Source organism: Dendropsophus ebraccatus, chromosome 5 (assembly GCF_027789765.1).
Source record: "Dendropsophus ebraccatus isolate aDenEbr1 chromosome 5, aDenEbr1.pat, whole genome shotgun sequence".
NCBI lineage: Eukaryota > Metazoa > Chordata > Amphibia > Anura > Hylidae > Dendropsophus > Dendropsophus ebraccatus.
In genome coordinates this window covers 108002588-108025539 of record NC_091458.1, presented here as the reverse complement: position 1 = coordinate 108025539, position 22952 = coordinate 108002588, and the positions used below count along the sequence as shown (strand labels likewise).

The 22952-nt window shown below is 43.4% G+C and overlaps 2 protein-coding genes across 6 annotated transcripts in view; one reads left to right on the top strand and one right to left on the bottom strand.

Annotated features, from left to right (window-relative positions):
- Nucleotides 1-8045: 8045 nt before the first annotated feature.
- RPL31 (ribosomal protein L31) overlaps nucleotides 8046-22952 on the bottom strand; it is a 384238-nt gene continuing 369331 nt past the window's right edge. Inside the window, exons 1-5 of one of the 2 annotated variants that reach the window (XM_069970966.1) lie at nucleotides 16654-16752; nucleotides 16266-16374; nucleotides 14467-14592; nucleotides 8984-9096; nucleotides 8046-8115 (exon numbers count right to left, since the gene is read on the bottom strand). In XM_069970966.1, the coding sequence (XP_069827067.1) occupies nucleotides 8084-8115; nucleotides 8984-9096; nucleotides 14467-14592; nucleotides 16266-16372 (378 nt within the window). In that variant the 5' untranslated portion in view covers nucleotides 16373-16374; nucleotides 16654-16752 and the 3' untranslated portion in view covers nucleotides 8046-8083. Of the gene's footprint in view, nucleotides 8116-8983; nucleotides 9097-14466; nucleotides 14593-16265; nucleotides 16375-16653; nucleotides 16753-22952 lie in introns of those variants that run through there. The other variant, XM_069970968.1, reaches the window with a different exon arrangement.
- Nucleotides 16761-22952, top strand: part of IL1R2 (interleukin 1 receptor type 2) — a 36824-nt gene continuing 30632 nt past the window's right edge. For 2 of the 4 annotated variants that reach the window (XM_069970961.1, XM_069970960.1), the window contains exon 1: nucleotides 16761-17069. Coding sequence is in view for 2 of the 4 variants with exons in the window: in XM_069970959.1 (XP_069827060.1) it covers nucleotides 17068-17069 (2 nt within the window). In the remaining 2 variants the exon portion in view is untranslated. The remainder of the gene's footprint in view (nucleotides 17070-22952) is intronic. The other 2 variants (XM_069970959.1, XM_069970958.1) reach the window with 2 other exon arrangements.

The window sequence follows — 22952 nt, the reverse complement described above, 5'->3', positions numbered from 1 at the left end:
TACTGCAGAACTACTGCAACATTCTCACTGAGGAAAGGATAAGTTATACATCCTGAAATGCGTCTGAGGGGTTGCAGGACAATAGCAACATACAGCCACTGAAAACTTTTTTCCCGATGCCTATCCCGCATGCAAGACGCACACTGCATGCAAAGCTTTTTAGGCAAAGTACCTTATCCGAGAACCACGGGGGGGACGCCCTCTGTCCACTTTGATCTACATGATAGAACGCTATAGATTCAACCAGCCTTTGCTGTGGAACACTAAGTCCAACATAATAAACAGTCCAACAGTGAAGAGAGGGGAGCACGCCAGCTGCCACGATACTATCACCGCACAAGTCCGTCAGCTGCTGCGATATAACTACTATACAGGAGCTCCTATAACCCACAAGGACTGGTGAGAGGTGGACTTCCACCACATAAAAATATATACACTCACCGGCCACTTTATTAGGTACACTTGTCCAACTGAACGTTACCACTTAATTTCTAATCAGCCAATCACATGGCGGCAACTCAGTGCATTTAGGCATGTAGACATGGTCAAGACAATCTCCTGCAGTTCAAACCGAGCATCAGTATGGGGAAGAAAGGTGATGTGAGGGCCTTTGAACGTGGCATGGTTGTTGGTACCAGAAGGGCTGGTCTGAGTATTTCAGAAACTGCTGTTCTTCTGGGATTTTCACACACAACCATCTCTATGGTTTACAGAGAATGGTCCGAAAAAGAAAAAACATCCAGTGAGTGGCAGTTCTGTGGGCGGAAATGCCTCGTTGATGCCAGAGGTCAGAGGAGAATGGGCAGACTGGTTCGAGCTGATAGAAAGGCAACAGTGACTCAAATAGCCAACCGTTACAACCAAGGTAGGCAGAAGAGCATCTCTGAACGCACAGTACGTCGAACTTTGAGGCAGATGGGCTACAGCAGCAGAAGACCACACCGGGTGCCAATCCTTTCAGCTAAGAACAGGAAACTGAGGCTACAATTTGCATAAACTCATCGAAATTGGACAGTAGAAGATTGGAAAAACGTTGCCTGGTCTGATGAGTCTCGATTTCTGCTGCGTCATTCGGATGGTAGGGTCAGAATTTGGCGTCAACAACATGAAAGCATGGATCCATCCTGCCTTGTATTAACGGTTCAGGCTGGTGGTGGTGGTGTCATTGTGTGGGGAATATTTTCTTGGCACTCTTTGGGCCCCTTGGTACCAATTGAGCATCGTTGCAACGCCACAGCCTACCTGAGTATTGTTGCTGACCATGTCCATCCCTTTATGACCACACTGTACCCAACATCTGATGGCTACTTTCAACAGGATAATGCGCCATGTCATAAAGCTAGAATCATCTCAGACTGGTTTCTTGAACATGACAATGAGTTCACTGTACTCCAATGGCCTCCACAGTCACCAGATCTCAATCCAATAGAGCATATTTGGGATGTGGTGGAACGGGAGATTCGCATCATGGATGTGCAGCCGACAAATCTGCGGCAACTGTGTGATGCCATCATGTCAATATGGACCAAAATCTCTGAGGAATGCTTCCAGCACCTTGTTGTATCTATGCCACCAAGAATTGAGGCAGTTCTGAAGGCAAAAGGGGGTCCAACCCTTTACTAGCATGGTGTACCTAATAAAGTGGCCGGTGAGTGTATATATTTGTCCTATCTAAGGATATAAGGGATATGTAAACGGGAACCCAACAATTGCGGTGCGGTAAAGCAAGGGCCCTGCACCGCTTTCTCTATTTTAAAAGTGGCAATATTTATTCCATCATTTTTTAATATTTTTTTATACTCTATATTATATTTTATTTATTGTTGCATATGAACTAATACTGCATGGTAAAATAAACAAAAGTAAGTCAATACCGATCAAGTATGCAGATAGACTATGAACAAGACCGTAAATAGCTGCTCCACTGCATCTGAAAAATTCATCATAGCACATTGAGATACAATTTCATTTTGTTTTTTATATATATATTTGTATTTTTGTATTATTTGTAATATTTCTGTATTATATTTTTTATACATAAAACTAGATTTTAAACTCATAAATTCGATAATCATGAAATCTATTATGTCATAATCCAACTATATTTGTATATACTATTCTGATCTATCTATGTCTATCGCCTTTTGAGAGCCTATCATATTGGATATATATATACGTTGTATGAGGCTTTTACGCCTCAAGTGTTTTGTTTCAATATCTTTCACTTTTTTACATTTGTTGTGCAAGTCCTGTTAGACTGCTTCACTATATGAGTGACCTATGTAACTATAGTGTGTATACATGAACACAGTTGTGTATTTAGTACACCTGCTGTCTCATTATTTTCTCCAGTACTGCTACAATGAAGCTATGTGTGTGTGCACACAACCCTAGAGCTGTTAGTTGTGCATTGTGAACAGCTGCTGCCTGATTACTTTCTCCAGTACTGCTACCAGATGATGCAGTGAAGCTATAAAACTGTGTGCGCACACAACCCTAGAGCTGCTAGTTGTGCACACCTGCTGCCTGATTACTTTCACTATACTGCTATTAGATGATACAGTGATCATGTGGAGCTTCTGTGTGCTGCCATTTAAGAATGCAGTGAAGCTACTGTGTGTGAACACTGCCTTAGAATTGTAGTGTATTGTGTACACTTGCTGTCTGATTTCTTTCACTATACTGCTATCAGATGATGCAGTGTCCTATGAAGCTACTGTGTGTGTGAACACAGCCTTGAGTCTGAAGTTGTGTACTGTGTAACACCTGCTGTCTCATTACTTCCAATAATACTGCTATCAGATGATGCAGTAGACATATAAGACTACTGTGTGTGTGAGCAGATGCTTAGAGCTGCTGAATGTGTACTGGGTACACCTGCTATCTGATTACTTTCCCTAATACTGCCATCAGATGATGCAGCGATTCTATGAAGCCTTTGTATGCTGCTCCAGTGCTGCTATTTAAAAATACAGTAAAGCTACTGTGTGTGAATACGGCCTTAGGATTATAGATGTGTACTGTGTACATCTGTGTACTGTCTGGTTAATTTAGTACTGCTATCAGATGTTGCAGTGACCTATGAAACTACATGCTTAGAGCTGCTGTATGTGTACTGTGCACACCTGCTGTCTAGTTACTCTCTGTAATACTGTGGACACCTGCTATCTAATTACTCTCTGTAATACTGCTATCAGATGATGCAGTGACCCTATGGAGTTTCTGTGTGCCACTTCAGTACTGCTACTGAAGGACGCAGTAAAGCTATGAAGCTGCTATGTGTGAACACTGCCTTAGAATTGCTGGCACTCTGCACTAGTCTGTTAGCCAGCCGGTAAGTCTGGCACAATTTCCATCCTTGGATGTAGCAGGATTCTGCTGACAGAACTTCTGGAGGGGAGAAAGCTTTGGTAAAGCTCAAGTCACTTGGCGTACAGATCCTGAAAGATTCCACTTTCAGGTGGCAGGAAATTCATTTGTGGATTGCAACTTGTTCTCAGAAGAGACAGTGACTGCTTAATATTTTACATCTGAAGGATCATCTACAGGCTGAACTGGATGGAGTCAGAGGTCATGGCTCCTTCAGATGAACAAAGACTTTGTTCAAAGTTTTTTCTTAGTATTAAAAAAAAAAAAAAAAAAAAAAAAAGTGTCTATTACTATAGTTGAGCAGTATAGTTGGCTGCCCGATCCCCACAGTTTGGAGACTGGTCCTTCGTTGAAAGGGGGCAGATGTTCACTCCAATATAAAGATAGTTGGATCAGTATTGGACATTCTCATGAAAGTCCTTTTTCATATGATCAGGTCCATTATCTGCCCCAGTCTAAAAAAAAAAAAAAAAAAAAAGGAACTTCTACTTTGGTCCACATTGCACACACTGCAGAATGGCGGAGGATAACCTTTTGTGCATTCCGCAGCTGGCACCCGCCGGAGGAATAATGCAGGCGTGCGTCTCCACCCGTGTCATAGACTCCAGTCTATGCACCTGCGGATTCCATTGTCCAAAGAATGAACACGTTCATTCTTTGGACAGAGGGCGGAATCCGCCCGTGCATAGAATGAAGTGTGACAGGAGAGGAGACGCGCGCCTCCATCAGTCCGCCGGTGGGTGCCAGCTGCAGAATGCACAAAGGGTTATCCTTCGCCATTCCGCAGTGTGCACGTACCATTACAGTGTATGAAGGAAAGGACACCCAAATCCACCCCCAGATGCCCCTCCCCCCAATCCTCAGAGTTAGTGGGAAGATTGTTCGGGAACTGATCTTCCCACTGCTGGATAAAGGTCACCACCACCTGTACGGGGATAACTTTTATACCAGCACCCCCTCTTCTGGTCCCTCGCTGCCCGAGCTACTGTAGCTTGCGGCACGATCCGAAAATATCAGAAGTAATAATAAAGCCCTAATATTTAGCAGCCATGGAGCGGACCCAGCGCTTCTGGATATGAAGGACCCCGTATCGCACCAGGACAACATTTTCCAGGTGACGTCCCCCACACTGGAAAACAGGAGACCCCAGAAGAAGTGCAGAGTGTGGCGTAACAGGGGGATCAGGAAGGTCACCATTTTCCAGTGCGACACCTGTCCTGATCACCCCGGCCTCTGCATACTGGATCGCTTCAAGGCGTACCACACGTCATCGGAGTTCTACATTATCTGAATTCTGTCCCTTATTCCTATTTCAGGGGCCACGTTGATCCAGGGATTATTCTGATCGCCATTATGGAGTCGGGAAGGAATTTTTTCCCAGTGATGAGGCTACTGTCGTCTGCCTCACGAGGGGTTTTTCATCTTCCTCTGGATCAACACAGGTTGAATTTGATGGACACCTGTCATTTTCAACCTTATAAACTAATAATTGGCCTAATACCCCCAAATAAATTAGAATTGTCCCTTTTCCCCAGCTAAATAGGTATGGCCGCCATTCCCATTAGAGGATGCCATGATGCAATTACAAAGCCTCTGTGCTGCCAAAACACTGGAAACCCCCCACAAGTGACCCCATTCTGGAAACTACACCCCTCAAGGAATCTAACAAGGGGTGCAGGGAGGATATGGCCCCCTGGTGACGGCCACATTTGTGCCGTGAAAGTGAAAAAAATGAAAATTTTCCCTTTCACGTCACATTGTTCCACATTTGTGCCCGTCACCAGTGGGGTCCATATCCTCACTGAACCCCTTGTTAGATTCCTTGAGGGGTGTAGTTTCCAGAATGGGGTCACTTGTGGGGGGTTTCCAGTGTTTTGGCAGCACGAGGGCTCTGTAAATGTGACATGGCCCTTGAAATCCATTCCAGTAAAATCCAGCTTGCAAAGGCCAATTGGCGCTCCTTCCCTTTGGAGGCTCGTCCTGCGCTTTATGTCCACATGTGGGGTATTTCTGTACTCGGGAGAAACTGCGCTACACGTTTGGTGTTTTTTTTTTTCTTTTATCTCCTTGTAAAAATAAAAAAATGAAGGCTAGAACATCATTTTAGTGTAAAAAAATAGAATTTTTCCTTTTTTACACCACATTGTTCTGAAAATCTGTGAAGCACCTGTGGGGTCCAAATGCTCACCGCACCCCTTGTTACATTCCTTGAGGGGTGCAGTTTTCTAAATGGTGTCCCTTTAGGGGGTGTTTTTTAGGTTTTGGCCTCTGCCAACCTGAAGTGGTACAGTCAAAAATGACCAAATATAACGGAGGCGTTGAAATTCACTGGGCGCTCCTATATATCTGAGGCTTGTGGTTGCGTCAAATAGCGCAATAGGGCCACATATGGGGTATTTCTATAAACTGCGGAAACGGAGCAATCAATATTGGGGTGAATTTATCTGCTAATAGGTTTATCATTATGAAAGATATTGGATTACAATAAAATCTCTGCACAGAACATAATTTTCAAATTTCTTACAAACTTTTATTTCTGTGACTCCCCTAAAGGGTTAAAAAAAACTTTCTGGATGTGCTTTTGCAGAGTTTGGGGGGTGCAGTTTCTGAAATGGGGTGATTTGTGGGGCTTTCTAACATACAGGCCCCTCAAATACACTTTAAACCTGAACAGGTCCCTAAAAATATCTGATTTTGAAATTTTACAGAAAATTTGGAAAATTGCTGCTAATGATTTTAGCTTCCTATTGTCTAAAAAAATGAAATATAGTTTTAATAAAAGCTACCAACCTAAAGTAGACATGTTGCTAATGCTATTTAATATATAATTTGTGGCATAACCATTTTCTCTATAAGCAGAAAGGTTTCAAAGTTGGAAAAATGCATTATTTTCACGTTATTTGGGTGTTTTTCATAAAGATTAGTTATAAGTATCGACTCCATTTTACCAGAAATGTAAAGTACCATATGTCACGAGAAAACAATCTCAGAATCGTCCGGATAGGTAAAAGCATCCCGAAGTTATTAATGAATAAAGTGACACTGGTCATATTCATAAAACTTGTCTCTGTCCTTAAGGGGTTAAAGCCCACAGCTTGATGTCTACCTAACACATTCAAATTGTTGTTTACAAATCCAACAAGCTGTAACACTATGCAGTTTAAACAAATGTGGGTGATGATATAGGGGGAGATTTATCATTGTGTAAAGTGAAACTGGCTCAGTTGCCCCTAGCAACCAACCAGATTTCACCTTTCATTTTCCAAAGAGTCTGTGAGGAATGTAAAGTGGAATCTGATTAGTTGCTAGGGGCAACTGGGCCAGTTTCACCAGGTTTGATAAATTTCCCCCATAGAGTTTATATATAGCTCTAAATTTGTGTTTAATCATACTTGTTAAAGGGGAACTCCAGGTAGAGGGGGGAAAAAAATTAAACTTCTGCAGAAGCATATAGCATTACTTACCCATCTATCCCAATATACCAAAAATCAATCTGCTTTGGGTTTTTTTTTTGTTCTGTATTGTGTGGCTGTACTTCCTGGTTGAGCAGTTGTACACAGTACTACAGGTTCCAGAATGCAATGGTTTCCCTTTGCTGTTCATCACAGTCTTCCACCCTGCCTAAATCTAGGCTGTGTTCACACATTGCAGTTTCATTGTGTTACTAAATTATTTGCAGTACTTTATCATTTCATTGTTCCCCCCCAGCATTGTAATTATCTACCTGTAATGCCGATATTGAAATAAAGAACTTTTTAATTTTTTTTTCCTCTCCACATACTTATGATCAAGCATCTTTTATCTTTATTTAAAGTTGAGCCCTACAATAAGGAGTTTATTCGATATCTTACATGGGATATACTGTTTATACCTTGTTTTTTTTGTCCGGGTGGAATTGGCAGTGCTCTGACCCTCTCTGCAGTTTAGCATTATTTTTGTGAAGACGCAGTACTGCAATGAATCTCCAACATGTGTGAACACAGCCCTAATTTCCCTACAGAGTTTTGCACAATTAGCGAATTTGCAGCAGCTGCTTCTGGCCAGTCAGAGATGGTGAATCACCAAGGGGATTCAGCCAAAATTTTGGCATTTCAAGAGCTGTACTGTATACCTCTTCCATATGAAAGTGGCTCTAAAATACATACTCCTTAACAAATGTCAACCCAGCATTTATTAGGCCAACAGTGTTCTTTCCAACCCCCAGCCAGCTGTCTGAAATTCCAGTTGCGCCCATAGGGTTGTACGCAGCATCCTTACCAGCATTGCAGACAAAAATAGGACAGGGTGTAATAATCCTGACCTGTTTTCTTTCCAGATGCTCTTCAGGAAAAATCCTGAAGGGTGTCCAAGCCCAATCCAATCCTATGGTCAGGAAATCTATTTCCTGATACGAAACATGGATAGATTTTGCCAGTGTGTGCATGGGGCCTAAATGGGGTGTTAGAAGGCCCTCAGACGCATCTGACAGTCATTTTAACCTGTTAACCAGTTATTACCAGCTGTCTCTGAACCAAATACACAAAAAGTAATAGTTTTTTTTCCCTGGTACAAGAGTGAACACACTGGACTTCTGATTTGTGCCAACTACACTATGCTGTGTGGTTTTTAAAATATTAAAACATGCTTATACAGGATTGCATAACTGCTTTTTAAATATATCAACAAAGAAACTAACATGATTTTAGTTTTTTATTTCAACAATGAAAAGACAAAATTAGTTTTCATCCACGTTGACTGTCTGGAGACCTGAAAGCAAACAGATAAGATTAGCAACAGTGACTATATTCTAAACACAAGACTGCAACTTAAAGTGACTGTACCACCAGACCCAGGCTGAAGCACTGTAGGCGGGCTGACCCAACCCCAGTGGGAAGAAACCCCAGCCCCTCCATGACGTGACTCCATTAGAATCAATGGAACCCTATCATAGAGGGGCTAGGGTTTCCTCCCACTAAGGGTGGGTTGGCCCACCTCCAGTGCTTCAGCCTGGGCCTGGGGGTACAGTCACTTTAAGAAGGCTAATATTGTAATTCAAAGCATGCCCCAGTCACCCAATACTGCTGTTCTGATGGCTTCCAAACCTGCTGCTTCCCACTTCCTCTAATCTGCAGGAAATGCCTGCTCATCAAGTCAAAGGAAGTGGGGATCAACAGATTGGCTTCTTTGAGAAATAAGATAAGGCTTGTAAATACAGAATACATATAATAAGGATAGTAAACTAACTGCATTTGCTAGTTATTTTTAGTTTTTTTTTTACCCCCCCCACTGTTCATTGCTGCATGCTGGGATTACCGAGTGGTCTGAAACAGTAGCTACTATGAAACATGCCTTTATGTGTTTCAGACTACTTTATAGAAGTAAAGGTCTTATTACAAGTAGTCCAGGTAAAGTGCTAGCCTCTGCACACCCACTACCTCCCTAAAAATAAATATATACTAACTACCATCTGATCCCATGTACAAGCCCTCAGATTAGAAAGGCATGCATCATGTGCAAAAGGTAGACCTCTTTAGTACACCCTGTATAATGCTGCCTGTACTGTATCATACAATACCAATGTGTCATGAAAGATTAACATGGCTCACTAAAGATGGACAAACAAATAGTCTAGTACCTTTGTATGTTGTTACTGGCACATATGTGACCAATGTGTACAGTTTGTTGGGAGAATCTTCATCCTCATTGCGCTTCCTGGACAAACGCACACGAATGCGGTAAGGTACATTTCTAAATACAAAAAAAAGAAAGAATATAAGCATGACAAACATACAGCAAATTGTTTCAGGACAAAACTAAATTTTGCTTACTGCATAGAGTCTTACATTGCATCCATAGGGAAACCCTGTCCTGCCAGGTAGATAGACTCCATTAAAGAGGCACTCGTGAACAGTCAGTTGGCGCATGCTGTAAATAATTGCTTTTACTTGCTCCAATGTGATGCAAATGAAGTTGTGTGCAAAACTCAATCTATGTAACAATGGAGTGTTTTAAAATGACATTTTCTGAAAATGTTGTGAGTTAATAGATCAGTGTTCTAATATACAGTACAGACCAAAAGTTTGGACACACCTTCTCATTCAAAGAGTTTTCTGTATTTTCATGACTATGAAAATTGTAGATTTACACTGAAGGCTTAAACTATGAACACATGTGGAATTAGATACTTAAAAAAGTGAAGAACCTAAAATCTAAGACTAATTTTCAGTTGTTTCACAAAGTAGCCACCTTTTGCTTTGATTACTGCTTTGCCCACTCTTGGCATTCTCTTGATGAGCTTCAAGAGGTAGTGACCGGACATGGTTGTCACTTCACAGGTGTGCCCTGTCAGGTTTAATAAGTTGGATTTCTTGCCTTATAAATGGGGTTGGGACCATCAGTTGTGTTGTTCAGAAGTCAGGTGGATACACAGCTGATAGTACACTGAATAGACTGTTAGAATTTGTATTACGGCAAGAAAAAAAAAGCAGCAAAGTAAAGAAAAATGAGTGGCCATCATTACTTTAAGAAATGTAAGTGAGTTAGTCCAAAAAATTAGGAAAACTTTGAAAGTGTCCCCAAGTGCAGTTGCAAAAACCATCAAGTACTACAAAGAAACTGGCTGACATGAGGACCGCCCCAGGAAAGGAAGAGCAAGAGTCACCTCTGCTGCGGAGAAGAAGTTCAGCCTCAGATATCGCAGATTACCAGCAGCTCAGATTAGAGACCAGGTCAATGTCGGCACACAAAGTTCTAGCAGCAGACACATCTCTACCACAACTGGTAAGAGGAGACTGTGTGCAGCAGACCTTCATGGTAAAATAGCTGCTAGGAAACCACTGCTAAGGACAGGCAACAAGCAGAAGAGACTTGTTTGGGCTAAAGGACACAACGGACATTAGACCCTTGGAAATCTGTGCTTTGGTCTGATGAGTCCAAATTTAAAATCTTTGGTTCCAACCACCATGTCTTTGTGCGATGCAGAAAAGGTGAACAGATGGACTCTACATGCCTGGTTCCCACTGTGAAGCATGGAGGAGGAGGTGTGATGGTGCGGGGGTGCTTTGCTGGTGACACTGTTGGGGATTTATTCAAATTTAAAGGCACACTGAACCAGCATAGCTACCACAGGATCTTGCAGCAGCATGCTTATTCCATTCAGTTTGCGTTTAGTTGGACCATCATTTATTTTTCAACAGGACAATGACCCCAAACACACCTCCAGGCTGTGTAAGGACTATTTGACCAAGAAGGGGAGTGATGGGGTGCTACGAGATGGTTTGGGGCGAGCTGGACCGCAGAGTGAAGGCAAAAGGGCCAACAAGTGGTAAGCATCTCTGGGAACTCCTTCAAGACTGTATGATGACCATTTCAGGGGACTACCGCTTAAAGGGGTTGTCCGGCGATAAAAAATTATTCACAGAATAACACACATTACAAAGTTATACAACTTTGTAATGTATGTTTTGTCTGTGAATGGCCCCCTTCCCCGTGTCCCACCACCCCCACCCGTGTACCCGGAAGTGTGGTGCGCTATACATTATCTGTCACGTGCCGACCACGGTCTCTGATCCTCAGCAGTGACGTCTGCTTCGGGAGGCCGGCGGATCTTCCCGAGTGCCAGCCGCCCTCTGCAGCGTCATCCGAAGCTCAGCCGCGATTGGCTGAGCATAACTGTGCTCAGCCAATCGCGGCTGAGCTTCGGATGACGCTGCAGAGGGCGGCCGGCACTCTGGAAGATCCGCCGGCCTCCCGAAGAAGACATCACTGCTGAGGATCGGAGACCGTGGACGACACGAGATGCAGTGAGTATAATGCACCACACTTCCGGGTCTAGCGTGGGTGGGGGGAAACACGGGGAAGGGGGCCATTCACAGACATAACATACATTACAAGGTTGTATAACTTTGTAATGTGTGTTATTCTGTGAATAATTTTTTTATCGCCGGACAACCCCTTTAAAGCTCATCAAGAGAATGGCAAGAGTGTGCAAAGCAGTTATCAAAGCAAAAGGTGGCTACTTTGTAGAACCTAGAATATAAGACATTTTCAGTTGTTTCACACTTTTTTGTGAAGTATCTAATTCCACATGTGTTAATTCATAGTTTTGATGCCTTGAGTGTGAATCTACAATTTTCATAGTCATGAAAATACAGAAAACTCTTTGAATGAGAAGGTGTGTCCAAACTTTTGGTCTGTACTGTATATATGTAAAAACCCTGAGAAATAGATATGAAATTGATAAACTGGAAAGTAGTATGAGAGTTAGAAGTTAAGGAACACACCTGGGGACAAATATGTGAGAAACATCGATTGGTATCTAATCTACTGTATGTATTTTGCTTGTGGCAGCATTATTTTAAAGTGGACCTGTTAGCAGGAAAACAAGTATAAATGAGAATATGGCTAGATAGGGTTAGTAGTCAGGGTTCTAAGCATGCTTCTCACAGATGAGCTATAGGCATTTTTCTTTATGTGTAAATAAGGTTTAAAGTGCAACTGTCATTTAAAACATTTTTGCAGAAAACAGAATACAAAAAAAGTCAAAGGCAAAAAAGCAAATACAGGCAAAAAAGTCTCTGTACAAAAAAAAAAAAAAAAGCTGTTTTACAGCACCCCCACCAACCCTCTATAAAACCTATTACAGTGCTATTGATTTCTGCAAAGTGAAAATTAAAGACAGTTACACTTAAAAGGGAGCCAATCACTCCGAAAATCCATTTTAAGATAGATGGCACATCACCCAGCACGTTTCCCAAACATCCGTGCCCTCCTCCATCAGTCAGTTATCTTACTTTGAAGAAGTCCCACGCTGTATGTAAATTTCCGGCAAGTAGTCACGGTGGGCGGAATTAGTCACGGTGGGCAGAATCAGTCACAGGTCCTGGGCGTCTGTAATTGCTGTAATCACGCCCAGAGGGGCGTGATTGAGAGGTCTGCCTTCCATCCACGTGACCCGGCGGCTTGCGTTTAACGTTGTCGGTGCGCATGACGTCTTCCGGAGTCCACACATGCGCACTACAGCGGGAGATGACGCAGACTTACTGCGCATGCACGGACTCCGGAAGACGTCATCGCTGCGTGCAGATAACGTCAGCACGTCGCCGACGTGAAACACAAGCCGCCGGGTCACGTGGATGGAAGGCAGACCTCTCAGTCACGCCCCTTTGGGCGTGATTACAGCGATTACAGACGCTCAGGACCTGTGACTGATTCTGCCCACTGTAACTAATTGTCGAAAATTTACATACAGTGCAGGACTTCTTCAAAGTAAGATTACTGACTGATGAAGGGGGGCACGGAGGTTACAGGGGGATGTTTGGGAAACGTGCTGGGTGATGTGCCAGCATGTTTCCTTATCTTAAGATGGATTTTTGGCGTGATTGGTTCCCTTTAAAACGCCAGGGGTCCAGAACCCAGCCAATATCTTATATAGTGTCTGTCGGTCAAATGGGTAGGCAGATGCAGAGGAGGTGTATAAGAGGACATGAGCTGGCCATACCCAAGTACTTCCTGCACTAAGGAACACCCTCTAATCTTTTTAGCCTCTTTTACATATAAGTTTCTGTACTAGAAAGGACCATGGAGATAAAGATATGTCTGGAATCCTGATGAGAAACCATATATCTAGCCATGAGCTTATTTACACCTGTTTTCCTGCTAATTTTTATTCACTTGTCTCAGGTGAGACAATTCAGCCCGCAGCTACTAGCCAAAAAATAAATAAGAGGGTAGCAGTTGCAAGCAAAAATTTAATGAACAGCTGCAAATCAAAAAAGGGTTATAGTAAGCCCGGCTGCTGAGATGAGGGAAATGGCAAGTACAGATGTGCTGCACAACCGGGACTAAAGCAGGAAGGTTTTCTTGTTTGAAACTTCTGGAAGCTGCAACACCTCCTGGCAATTATTATTGACTCTTTTTTTTTAACAGTTTACATGTAGTGGGCTTGTTATTGAGCAACCCCACGATAATAAACATTGGTAGTGATTGGTGTTTTACATACACTACCAATGTCTATCACATCACTAACAGGAATAGCTCTGCTGTGCTGTAAAGCCACAAAGAGTGCTCATATTAGGGGGGAGAGCCACATGGGGGCAGAGGATGCACGAGGAGAAAATCAAAGGAGGGGGGGGGGGGGGGGGGGGGGAGAGGGAGGACAAGTGATCCAGACTCCGAAGGTGGGGGCCAGGAGGAAGAAGAGTGTCGGAGTGTACTCAGTTTAGCTGCTCTTCTGCATCCAGAGGAGGGGAGTCTGCAGAAAATGCACCAAAACTGCTCAGAACCCATAACTTGCTCTGATTAATATGTGATGCTATGGGTGGGCTATTACTTAGCAAAGATTTTGGGTGGAATACCCCTTTAATCATACTGACTTGAGGAGCATAGATAACACGTCAGTTTTACCAGAGGGTGAATGGTGTAACTGCATAATTTTTTTTCTGGTTTCACAGTATATTAGTCTGTCATTACAAAGTACAATTGTGGCAAAGAGCTCCTATAGGTCTGAAGGTGAAAAGAAAATGCAAGCGCTGTGGCCTTGTTATTGCAAGGAGGGAAATACCAAAAGTGCAAAAATGGCATCCTTAAGGGGTTAAGTCAATGTGCAATGCTCAGCTACACAAAAATGTATGACTTGTGGCAGATTTTTCCTGCCATTGACACTTTAAAAAAAGGTAAAGCATAGCATAAGGCCATGGCAGCCTGTTACTAGTATTACTCAAGTAAATTTGACGTAAACATCATCATACCCGAAATCTACAATGGCTCGGAGCAAGCATAGATTTCACAACAGTGGCAGATTTATTAACAAGTCACAATATTCTGCCACAGTTACAGCGTTTTACTTGAACATGTGAACTTTGTTTTCTTTTCATTTTCCAAGTTCACATGTTGAAGTAAAATGGTGTGAATGGTGTGTCCTACTTACACCATCTTGCTCTGATGTTCTTGTCGTGCATTTTTTAGTACAAGTCTAAAAATCTGAGCTATCTGGCATCTGACTGGGCAAAAAAAAATCCATAGCAGGAAGTAAAAATGGCCAATGTCTCGTACAGTTATAGTAGCAATAGTTTGGAAGAGCTGGACAGCAGCCACAATGTGCTACATACACAGACTCACCTGATGCCTTTAGCCCACACAGCTTTGTTCAGCCTTGTGTCGATACGTACATCAGGAGTGCGCATCTCTTTCATTGCAAATTTACGGATTTCCTTAAGAGCACGGGGAGCACGCTTTTTGAAGCCACTGGAAAAGAAACAGGAAGTCAGTAAAGGAGAATTAATGCAGACGAGTCAATGTACTTTCATGTTATATTCTATGAAGTATAGAAAAATAAAGTATTCGCCATACTGTCCGCATCCGCCAGCTAAGAGTACACATACATATCTTACATTAAGTTGTCTTCTAAGCACGCCATGAAGAAAGCATTTAAAAGAAAACGTTTCTCGCCAAAAAAACAAAACTAGTCACATACTGGTAAATCAGTACCACCAATATTCAATTATTGTTCCACAGCAGTTTTTCATGCTGACCCAATATGGCTGAACTTCCTGCTGTCAATTTGTGCAAACTATAACAACTTTTCAGAAAAAAGCACACAGCTGTCAAACTGCCTACAGCTCCTACTTCTTACGTATGTGGCCTTATCTATACTTTGCACCAACATTCACTAAGTGTTCAACAGAGCAGATCCAACCAATGAGCTGCAGCATTTGGAACTGTCAGTAGGTTCCCCAGGTTTTGCCCATGACCACACATTTCCGCATGGAATAATGATCGCAGACATTCACTGTCCCAGAAGTGCTTACTTACTCCCCCCAGCTTGTGGAGAGATCATTTTATCTCAGCTGCAGTCTCAGGCTAGCTTTCCTGTAGGAGAATGAGTGACACTATGCACAACCAACCTTCTGCAGACAAAGAGGACTGGCTGTTAGAGATGAGTGAAGTTTCGAAAAATGTGTTTACAAATTTTTGGTGTAAAATTTGCGAACCAAACCTTAATGAACCACAATAAAACAGCTAAACAAAGTTTAGATCTGGTGCACAACTTGTCTGTGTTGCCCTGTAACCCTCTTCTGGGTCCCTGTGCCTCTGGCCTCCTCAGCCAATCACTGACTGAAACGGGACAGCGGGCTGCCAGTAATTGGTTCAGCAGGCTGTCACTCTTGTCTGGAGAGTGACAGCCCGCTCAGCCAATCACTGGCCGGCAAAGCTGTCCCATTTCAGTAATTGGCTGAGTTTCACTCATCGCTCCACATCCATGATGCCAGCTGCTGAGAGGGCAGAGCTCACTGGCATTATTGGATGATATGGCACCCACACATTCTGCAGCACATCATGTGTCTGTTGTTTATAAGGGATAGGTGAGGAATGTTTATACATGAGTGACAACATGGCCAGGTGACATGTGCCAGGGCAGCTACATTACCCCACCACATAGAGCAGCAGAGCACTCCCACATACAGCAGCAGCAGCAGAGCACTCCCACATACAGCAGCAGCAGCAGCAGAGCACTCCCACATACAGCAGCAGCAGCAGCAGAGCACTCCCACATACAGCAGCAGCAGAGCACTCCCACATACAGCAGCAGCAGAGCACTCCCACATACAGCAGCAGCAGAGCACTCCCACATACAGCAGCAGCAGAGCACTCCCACATACAGCAGCAGCAGCAGAGCACTCCCACATACAGCAGCAGCAGCAGAGCACTCCCACATACAGCAGCAGCAGCAGAGCACTCCCACATACAGCAGCAGCAGCAGAGCACTCCCACATACAGCAGCAGCAGCAGAGCACTCCCACATACAGCAGCAGCAGCAGAGCACTCCCACATACAGCAGCAGCAGCAGCAGCAGAGCACTCCCACATACAGCAGCAGCAGAGCACTCCCACATACAGCAGCAGCAGAAGAGCACTTACACGCCATGGATCCGCTTGTGAATGTTGATGGTGTATTCCCTAGTCACCACCTCATTGATGGCGGAGCGGCCCTTCTTCTTCTCGCCTCCCTTCTTGGCAGGAGCCATCTCTGTGGACACAAACAGCAGTCAGGAGAGGAACAGCCACAGACCGGTCACATGTATGATGGTCACACCACAGAGCCCTGTATAACCGCACAGTACGAGCCGGGCAGCCTCAGCCGCCCCCACATACACAACATCCCCAGCAGGCCGCTCCGTAATACAGCGCGGGATGACGAGGGGACGCCGTGCCGGGCACACTGCCGGGGCGCTGAGGCATGCAGGGAGCTCAGGAGACGAGGATGGCGAAAGATAAAAACAAGGAGCAGACTCGGGCCCATACTCACTCGTCTAGGGACAATGTCGGAAAGGAAGGAGAAAGGGATTGTGGGAGAAGAGTAAACCCATGCAGGGAGGAATACTTCCGGGTTAAAATCTGGGCATGCGCATTACGGTAGCGTGGAGTTACCAGAAGGAAAGTTTGGTCACGTGGCGCTGTGTAACGCTCAAAGAGCCGGTGACCTATAAGCTACAGTTCTGTCACAGCGTCTGTTTGCGCTAGTTATGGCGGGATGATATTATTATCGGTATTTTTGTAACATTACCGCAGGATTTAGTGACTAGAGCCGTAGACAACACATATGCAATGCTGCATGTAATGTTTTCTTATTACGTCACAGAACGCTACATATATAGCTGAGGGTTCAGGTCACCACTGAAAATCTCAAAATGTTGGCGACTCCCTCATACAGTCAGGTCTCATGTAAGTATCAGGGGCACATTTTATAGACAATCGTGCCTTTTTATGCCATGCTTTTCATACAGTGTGAGGGGCTGTGCAGCAGGTGGCATGGCCTCACCAGCCTGGCACATAGAATTAGGGTATGTTCAAACTGAGTAAATCAGGTGGAACTTTCAGTGTGCCATAATCTGTCAATGGGAGGGCTCACGTGCCGTCACGCTCCAGGCTATGGCACACTGAGGCCGTGTGGAAAGTTCCACCGTGGAATTCCGTCTGATTTATACTCTTACGCTACAAACTAGCATAAAGCAGAGCTGACATAGCGCTGGGGTAGTTTTTGTTCTGTGGAACAGATGCACCTTAAAGGGGTTGTCCAGCGTTTGGTATTTTATAATATAGTGCTGCTTGTGCATATAAAACAACAAACACCCTATGCTTACCTCTCTGCGCTTCCTGTGTCTTCCTCTGGTGTTGCTGGTAGCCCCCGCTGACCGCAGAGCCTCCACTTTCGAGATAAACTTATCTATGGCGTGACAGCCCACTCACTGACTGTGTTGCTGTCATGTCTCAGTCAGTGATTAGCTGAGCAGCCTGTCACTTCCGAGACGAGTTCATCTGGAAAGTGGAGGCTCTGCGGTCAGGGGGGGGACACAGAGGGAGCGCAGACAGGTAAGCATAGGATGTTTGTTTTCTACGCACCAGCAGCTATATATTAAAAAATACAGAACACTGGACAACCCCTTTAATACGTTGGTTGCAATTTCCATCAAGAAGCTTCAGCTAATGAGCAGCATGTAAGGGTGCCTTTACACAGACAGATTTATCTGACAGATTTTTGAAGTCAAAGCCAGGAACAGACTATAAACAGGGAACGGGTCATAAAGGAAAGACTGAGATTTCTCCTCTTCTCAAATGCATTCCTGGCTTTGGCTTCCAAAATCTGTCAGATAAATCTGTCTGTGTAAAGGCACCCTAAGATCACAGTTTTTAGTAAATCCGAATGAAAACCCCATTGCCCCAGTGTACAGTAGAGGCTCTTTGCACTGGATGGCCAGATTGGCCGAGTTGGTAGATATATATAACTATAATGTAGATATACAGTGGTCCCACAATTGTCAATGGCTTCAGGATACAATATTTTCAACATACAATGGTCGTTTCTGGACCATCGTAGCTTGAGACCAGACTGAACATACAATGCTATGGATAGTCAGGATCTGATCATGTGAATAGCTAGATGATCGACCAATAAAAATGGCCATTTTACTGGTAAAACCCCACTACATGTTCAGTACCTGTGTTAGGATGAGTTGCTTCTTTGGACAGCAGACGAGGGCAGCTAAATTTTATATATCTGGAATCCTGTGTGATCTGTACCGTATTCTAAAAACACTCCGGTCCTCTCCATAAAAAATAATTTGCAGTCTCCAGTAGCTTTTTCTGACATATATATATATATATATATATATATATAGACTTGCTTTACCCATTTTAGTTATCTGCTTATTTTTGTTTAAGGTTATGTTCCCATGACATACTAAAGATCGAATAGAGTGGCTGTTGTTGTTGAACAACGGCCGTTCTTAGCAATCTTTATTATGTTGTGGGAACACAGGCTAAATCTTCACTTTTTCTCATTTTGGGAGCTTCAGAACCAATTACCAGTTTTCCTTAGGCTGCGTTTACACAGACAGATTTATCTGACAGATTTTTGAAGCCAAAGCTGGATCTGATAAGAAGAGAAATCTCAGCCTTTCCTTTATGACCTGTTCCCTGTTTATAGTCTTCCTGACTTTGGCTTAAAACATCTGTCAGATAAATCTCTCTGTGTAAACGCAGCCTTAGAGTTTTTTGGTCTCAGTATACAATATATTCAACATACAATGGTAACTTGAGGGACCACTGTATATAGGTATAGTGCATATATGCTGTATAATTGTGATAGTGTATGGAGAAGTAGTAGATAGGATATGTATTTGCCCAAAGCTGATCATGTGCAGTATATGGCTGGTTTCACACTACGTATATTTCAGTCAGTATTGTGGTCCTCATATTGCAACCAAAACCAGGAGTGGATTGAATACACAGAAAGGCTCTGTTCACACAATGTTGAAATTGAGTGGATGGCCGTCATTTAATGGCAAATATTTGCTGGTATTTTAAAACAACGGCTGTTGTATTGAAATAATGGCCGTTATTTACTGTTATATGGCGGCCATCCACTCAATTTCAACATTGTATGAACAGAGCCTTTCTGTGTTTTCAATCCACTCCTGGTTTTGGTTGCAATATGAGGACCACAATACTGACTGAAATATACGTAGTGTGAACCCAGCCTATAATAGCAACCAGTGAATAGAGTGGCTAGAAATCTATGGTCTCTGAAAGTAGGTTTTAGGTTAAAAAAGTGATCAAGGCCTGTGTTGCTGGAGTGGGGAAGGGTGGGCCCCACTCCATGTGGATAGTCCGGGTCTTGGTCCCTCTGGTGTGAGCCGTATAAGAGGCCAGTAGTGCAGACACAGCTATGCTCTCAGCCTGGAAACAGGTCATCTGCCAGGAGCCTGTGAGAGCAATAACAAGTGGTTAGAGATGAGCGAACTTCGAGCATGCTCGAGTCGATCCGAACCCGAACGATCGGCATTTGATTAGCGGTGGCTGCTGAACTTGGATAAAGCCCTAAGGCTATGTGGAAAACATGGATTTAGTCATTGGCTGTATCCATGTTTTCCAGACAACCTTAGAGCTTTATCCAAGTTCAGCACCCGCCACTAATCAAATGCCAATCGTTCGGGTTCGGATGGACTCGAACCCGAACCCGGTTCGCTCATCTCTACAAGTTCCCAGCACTAGGTTGAGTTAGTGAGATAACCTGCAGTTTAGTTATAGCCGGACAGGCATAGAATTTCTGTTTGTTTTATTTCTGTACCACAAACTGAAAACAAAACTGCATAAAACTCCTGCCTGCTAAAGTGTGCCTATCCACCCAGGAGACGACCAACCTACTACCTAATGCCTTACAATAACATATATAAATATGTATACTATAGCTGTATAGACACAAGCTAGACCACTGCTTTTACAGCAAAGTTCTTTGGGGGGGGAGTAAGTTTGCTAAATGAATGTATTTTCAAAAATACTCAATGAGCCCCGCCTTTTTTTTCTTATCTAAACTGTCATTAAAAACTAAAGGGTAAAAAACTGGGAAGGATAACCATCAAATAATGATAGTAATGATATAGGCTCAATTAATAAACAAAAGCACATGTAGCTTTTTGTATTTCATATGTCAAGATAACACATGCATGCATGTCCTCTCCGTCTCACTCCCTACTCCTGGACCCCACCATCCGTGACACGGATGGCTGAGGTGCTGGGGGTGAGGGTAGGGCGGAATCAGAGTTCTGGGACTATGGTATGCCTGTCCAGGGTAGAGGGCCCCTGTAGCCGGTCACATGGCCCTTATAACAAGTGAGCTGGTCTTTGAAGGTTTCTCTGACCCTCAGCTTTAATTACAGAGTATTTATGTAGTGCGGCCCGCCACCTAACCCCCAACCCCCCAGGGACAGCATACATATATTCTCCAGAACCGGCATAGTCCCCCTATTGCTTTCTTCTTCCGGCTGCGTATGCTGGCCCCAGGGGGTTGGAGACAGGGTGCATTCTTCCGTGGCAGGTTAGCGGGGTCGTGGATGCGTACTTGGCAGCAGCAGCCCCTTGTCACAAGCGGCACAGGATGGCGCTGAGATCAGACAGACCCCTCTGTGGTCACCATGGCGCTGCCTCTGCAACACCATCAGCTCTACCACATCATCAGCTCTGCTGCTTCATGTGGGTATCAGCTCTGCTCCATGATGGAACAATCAGGGAGAAGCACTGCATGATGGGAAATGTAGTTTCCCGACCAGCGCAGTCCTGGATATAGACTGGCTTTTAGAAACATGAGACTTGGGAACGGCGGTAGGTAGAAAAACGGGAGATGGCTCAAAATACTCAGAGTGACTTGGTGCATAAGAACAGACAGGTTTAGGAGTATTTCACTTTATGGGTGGAATACCCCTTTAAATATCAGAACAAGTCCTAGAGATGTGCTTCATGTTATTCAGCAGTTTGAATTGTTTATAGCCTGTCTTAGCAAGCAGCAATTAAGTATATACACATAATAAAAATCATTACAGTCCGAGGGGTCACCGCTGCTGTTTGAATAACGTCCCTCACCCCCAGAGGGGCGTGATTACATAGCAGGAGCTCTCAGGGGACACTGACTACTTACAAACAGTCCACCGCCCAGACAAGTAGCTGGGGGGGATTTACATACGACGCGCCAATTTATAAAAGTAAGTTTTCAACTTTTACTTTGCAGGGAAGCAGGGGATAGGGACATGTATGGGAAGTGTGCCGGGTGATGTATCAGCACATTTCCCTAGTTTAATAGACATTTTTTATGTGATTAGTTCTCTTTAGGTTATGTGTAATAATGAGAAATGGCAGAGGGAAAAAGTATTGAAGACATGAAAAAGTGTAATCTCTGCTGCTGTGGATAAGGGAGGAGTAAAGGTAGACATTGCAACTAATGTATAGAGCAACCACAAGTCTCAGCAGCTGTCCTGAGGAAATAATGTAGCAAGAGGGCTAGACTATAATGTAACATTATTATAGATAGTAAAGATCTGATTCCAGACAAAGAGAGAGGGTAACCCCGGGAGCAGCCTCTCCCCTGAGCCTCCTGTGCATAGACTTTTATTGATCTCACTGCTCTTGGCCTGTGTATGCGCACCACAGGAAAGATATAGTACAGCTCGGCAGAATGTGGGGTCAGCATCTTCTAAATGTACTACATTATATACAGTTTAAAAACTCCTGATGATCAAAGTGTGGAACTGCAGGTTCCTATTACTGTATGTATCACAGAGCAGAAACGTGACAGACACCAATCCAGGACTGTGTCCAGGATGGTTGGAAGGTATGCAGTTTTATCTAATTCTTCTAGTGCCGTGTCTGTGTATTCTTCTACATATCATTGGGAGGCACACAGGCTCAACTATATATGGGTTATATAGTATATAATGTAATATTGGCATAAATAAAGGCAGCATCCAGTATAGAGAAGGTGTGTGAAATCTGTCCTGTGCTCTTCCATGATGTAACCCGTCTTGCTCTGTGCTAGGATGGGTTGCATGTGTGGTAAACTGACAGTAGCCATGTTGAATAAAGTATACATAATTGCCAAGACAAAGAAGCCACGATAAATAATAAAATGTTTTCGGAAAATATATATTTTTATAATACCCTAATGTATTTTTATATATATAAATGTATGTATATATAGATAGATAGATACTGATGTTTAATGAAACAGTTATGAAAAAATAGTGGTGGAGTAAGAAAACTTCCCATTCATTAAGACAGACATAGCAGACAGAGGGAAGGTGTCGATTTAGTAATACAGTGATGACTTGTGTAATCTTGTCTGTAACCATGATACAGTTACACAAAACACTTGTCACTTCCTAAATGTTAACTATTCCCTGACGTCAGTACAGACATTAGTTAGTTAGGCTTTATGCTGTTAACTAGCGATGAGCGAATTTACTGTACAAATTAGGTGAATCGCTTTATAATCTCTGCAATCCGCTCATTAGCCAGCTGCCTTTGAACTCAGTGCTGCTCCGGGTGCTGGGAAAAGCTGCATCCAGTCCTGGGAAACTGGAAAGTTTTTCCAGGCACCCAAGGAGGAGCAGCACTAAGTTTAAAGGAAGCAGGCTGATGAGCAGATTGCAGAGATAATGAAGCGATTCACTTCATTTTTACTGTAAATTCGCTCATCTCTACTGTTAACTGAAAAATATTCTGTAATTTCAAACAAAATTTGTGAAAACAAATTAATACAAAGTGAATCACATTTAT